The sequence below is a fragment of the Austrofundulus limnaeus genome, unplaced genomic scaffold (assembly GCF_001266775.1).
Source record: "Austrofundulus limnaeus strain Quisiro unplaced genomic scaffold, Austrofundulus_limnaeus-1.0 Scaffold1013, whole genome shotgun sequence".
In the NCBI taxonomy this organism is placed as follows: Eukaryota; Metazoa; Chordata; class Actinopteri; order Cyprinodontiformes; family Rivulidae; genus Austrofundulus; species Austrofundulus limnaeus.
The window spans coordinates 31,101-35,053 of NW_013953415.1; the positions used below are offsets into that span (position 1 = coordinate 31,101).

At 51.6% G+C, this 3,953-nt stretch overlaps 1 protein-coding gene across 1 annotated transcript in view; it reads right to left on the reverse strand.

The window, feature by feature from the left end:
- Nucleotides 1–3,953, reverse strand: part of LOC106533752 (plexin-B3) — a gene marked incomplete at its 5' end in the record, with an annotated part of 13,833 nt that overhangs the window by 3,720 nt on the left and 6,160 nt on the right. The window contains 3 exon segments of the mRNA XM_014030183.1: nucleotides 247–407; nucleotides 766–932; nucleotides 1,436–1,514. Of these exon segments, the coding sequence (XP_013885637.1) occupies nucleotides 247–407; nucleotides 766–932; nucleotides 1,436–1,514 (407 nt within the window).

A 3,953-nucleotide genomic window follows, 5' to 3' on the forward strand; every position in this document is an offset into this window, starting at 1 on the left:
GGGAGGGGCGGGGAGGCTGTCGCCGTGCGGCGCTTCAACAACTGTCCTGCGTCTGACCTCAAAGTGCACAAGCTTCAAACTTCAGCGTTGGCTGCGATTTTGAAGCTGAAATCACGTTCAGTGTGAACGCACCATTATGCAGCTAACCTCACCTACAGATTGATCTGAGACCACCTCCTCTGGTCAAAGTTAGTTTGACGTAAAGGGCTTCCTGTACCTCCTCTCAAACCATGAGACATGTCTCACCTGTTGGTCTTCCAGATGTGGACTGTCTCTGCGTCATCAATTCCGTGTTTTTCTGCCATGTCGTCCAGGAAATCAAAAAAAAACCTGACGGCGATCGGAGGTGGACGTTTTGTACTGAAGATGGCCATGAAGACATCGTCCACAAACTTCTGCAGTGTCCCCTACAGAGACAAACAGGTGTGGAGAGACAGGTGGTCAGCTGCTCAGGTAAACCTCAGGTGTGTGTGTGCATGTCCATGTTTTTGCTACTTGGTGGGGACAATTTATCAGGAAAATACAGCCTTGTGGGGAMCAAAGCACAGTCCCCACAACTTCAGAGGCTGATTTTGGGTTGGGGGTTGGGTTTAGGACCAAGGTGTGGATTGAGTTTAGGTTAATTTTAGGGTCAGGTAGGCACCTGTGAGGTTAGTTTAGGGTAAATGTTCAGGGTTAGAATATAAAATTACCAAAATGTGAATAGAAGTCAAAGGACGGTCCCCACGAGGATATACAAACCAGACCTGTGTGTGTGTGTGTTACCTTCATGGACAGCAGTCGGGTCAGGTAAATCTCAGGTATGGCCTTGGCTCTCTCCCTCTCTCTCATGCTGCTCTTTCTGTGTTTTGGGATTTCTGGATCTTCACTGCTTTTAACCAGGTGCCACAGACGCAGGCCCTCCTCTTCCTCACTCTCCAGCATAGGCATTTCTGTGGTAACGACAGAGTGTAATAGTCAGCACAACTAGAACCAAAGTTCTGTATCGTTGGACACAATGTGTGGTACTTTGCTTTTTGTTTATCATGTTTTTGCTTTCTTTGTTTGACTTCTGTTACCAGTGTTTTCAGTTCCCTCCAGTTTATTCAGTGGTTCCTGCCCTTCTGTTTCTGCTCTGGTCCCGCCCACTTTCACCTGATGCAGTTTGTCTGAACCCACAACCCACTAATAGATTCACAATGTTCCAGATGTTGGTCATAAACACTTCTTAAAATTATAATTGATGCTATAATTCTCCAGTTTCTCTGGTTTAACAGTGTCTCACTCATGGCCCTACTGACCCTGCCTCACCTGTTATATTTTCTATAAATGTTAACTTCTGATGTTAATGTGTGCAGAGGACAAAAGCTTCATGTTAGAACTGTTGCCTCACAGTTGGTGTCAGTTCTTGATGTGTTCTGTTGGATTAGGGCTCATCATGCTGTTTGGTACTTACTCTCCCCAGTTTGGAACACCTGGTTGACTCCTGAACTGTGGGATTGAGGGATCAGTGCAACTGTGGCTCCATCTGGAACCTTGGGAAAAAAACATCACAGTAAGGGAGAAAGGAGTGAGAAAAAATAAAAACGTCAATCCAACCTTCACCGCTCCCTGGGCTGCCACCTTATCGTTGTGGAGAGGTTTGAGAGTCCCAATGATCCTAGGAGCTATGTTGTCAGGGGCTTCATGCCCCCAGTAGATTCACCCAAGGCAAACAGGTCCTAGGTGAAGGACCAAACAAAGTGCAGCCCAAAGACCCCCTATGATGAGTACGATGAATGGATTTAATGTTCCCTCGCCTGGATGCAAGTCACCGGGGCCCCACACTGGAGCCAGGCCTGGAGGTGGGGCACGTTGGTGAGCACCTGGTGGCCGGGCTTTCACCCATGGAGCCCGGTCGGGCACAGCCCAAAGACGAGACGTGGGTCCCCCTCCCCATGGGCTCACCACCTGTGGGAGGGGCCGTAGGGGTTGAGTGCAATGTGTGTTGGGTAGTGGTCGAAGGCGAGGACCTTGGCGGTCTGATCCTCGGCTACAGAAGCTGGTTCTAGGGATGTGGAATGTCACCTCTCTGGTGGGGAAGGAGCCTGAGCTGGTGTGTGAGGTTGAGAGGTTCTGACTAGATACAGTTGGACTCACCTCAACACACCTCTCTGGCTCTGGAACCAGTCTCCTCCAGAGAGGTTGGACACTCTTCCACTCTGGAGTTGCCCATGCTGAGAGGCACTGAGCAGGAGTGGGCATACTTATTGCCCCCCATCTCAGTGCCTGTAAGTTGGGGTTCACCCCAGTGAACGAGAGGGTAGCCTCCCTCTGCTTACGGGTGGGGGGATGGGCCCTGACTACTGTTTGTGCCTATGAGCCTAACATCAGTTCAGATTACCACCCTTTCTGGAGTCCTTGGAGGGGGTGCTGGAGAGTACTCCTAACGGGGATTCCCTCGTTCTGCTGGGGGACTTCAACGCTCATGTGGGTAATGACAGTGAGACCTGGAGAGGTGTGGTTGGGAGGAAGGCCCCCCTGATCTGAACCTGAGCGGTGTTTTGTTATTGGACTTCTGTGCTCRTCATGGATTGTCCATAACAAACACCATGTTCAAACATAAGGGTGTCCATATGTGCTCTTGGTACCAGGACACCCTAGGCCGCATTTCGATGATCGACTTTGTTGTTGTTTCATCTGATCTGCAGCTGCATGTTTTGGAAACTCAGGTGAAGAGAGGGGCGGAGATGTCAACTGACCACTACTTGGTGGTGAGTTGGCTCTGTTGGTTGGGAAGGATGCCGGTCAGACCTGGCAGACCCAAACGTATAGTGAGAGTCTGCTGGGAACGTCTGTCAGAGTCTCCCATCAGACAGAGCTTCAACTCACACCTCCAGGAGAACTTTAAACATGTTCGGGGGAGGTAAGGGATATTGAGCCCGAGTGGGCCATGTTCCTTTCCTCCACTGTCGAGGCGGCTTACCTGAGCTGCAGCCGTAAGGTTGTTGGTGCCTGTCGTGGCAGCAACCCTCAAACCTGCTGGTGGACATCGGCGGTGAGGGATGCTCTCAGGCTAAAGAAGGAGTCCTGTTAGGTCTTTTTGGCCTGTGGGACTCTGGAAGCAGCCGATAGGTATCGGCAGTCCAAGCGGATTGCGGCTCGGGTGGTCGCTGAGGCAAAAACCTGGGCTTGAGACTGGGAGGAGTTCTGAGAGGCCATGGAAAAAGACTTACGTATGGCTTCGAGGCGATTCTGGTCCACCATCTGGTGTCTCAGCGGGGGAAAGTGGTTCACCACCAACACTGGTTATGGTGGGGATGGTGTGCTGCTGACCTCAACTCAGGACATTGTGGGTCTGTGGGGCTGACCTCAACTCTGGACGTTGTGGGTCGTTGGGCAGAACACTTTGAAGACCTYCTCAATCCTACCGACACGTCTTCCCATGAGGAAGCAGAGCCTGAGGAYCCTGGGTCGGACTCTCCAATCTCAGGTGCCGAGGTCACTGAGGTGGTTAAAAAGCTCCGCGGTGGCAAGGTGCTGGGGGTGAATGAGATTCACCCAGAGTTCCTTAAGGCTCTGGATGTTGTGGGGTTGTGTTGGTTGATGTGACTCTACAATATTGCGTGGACATTGGGGGCATTTCCCCTGGATTGGCAGACCGGGGTGGTGGTCCTCCTATTTAAAAAGGGGGACCGCAGAGTGTGTTCCAACTATAGGGGGATCACACTRCTGAGCCTCCCTGGTAAGGTCTATTCAGGGGTCCTGGAGAGGAGGGTCCATTGGATAGTCGAATCTCAGATTCAGGAGGAGCAGTGTGGTTTTGGTCCTGGTTGTGGAACACTGGAGCAGCTCTACACCCTCAGCAGGGTCCTGGAGGGTGGATGAGAGTTCAGCCAGTCTAAATGTGTTTTGTGAATTTGGAGAAGGTGTTAGTCCGTGTACCTCGGGGACTCCTGTGGGGGGGGGGGGGGGGGGGGGTACTCCAGGAGTAT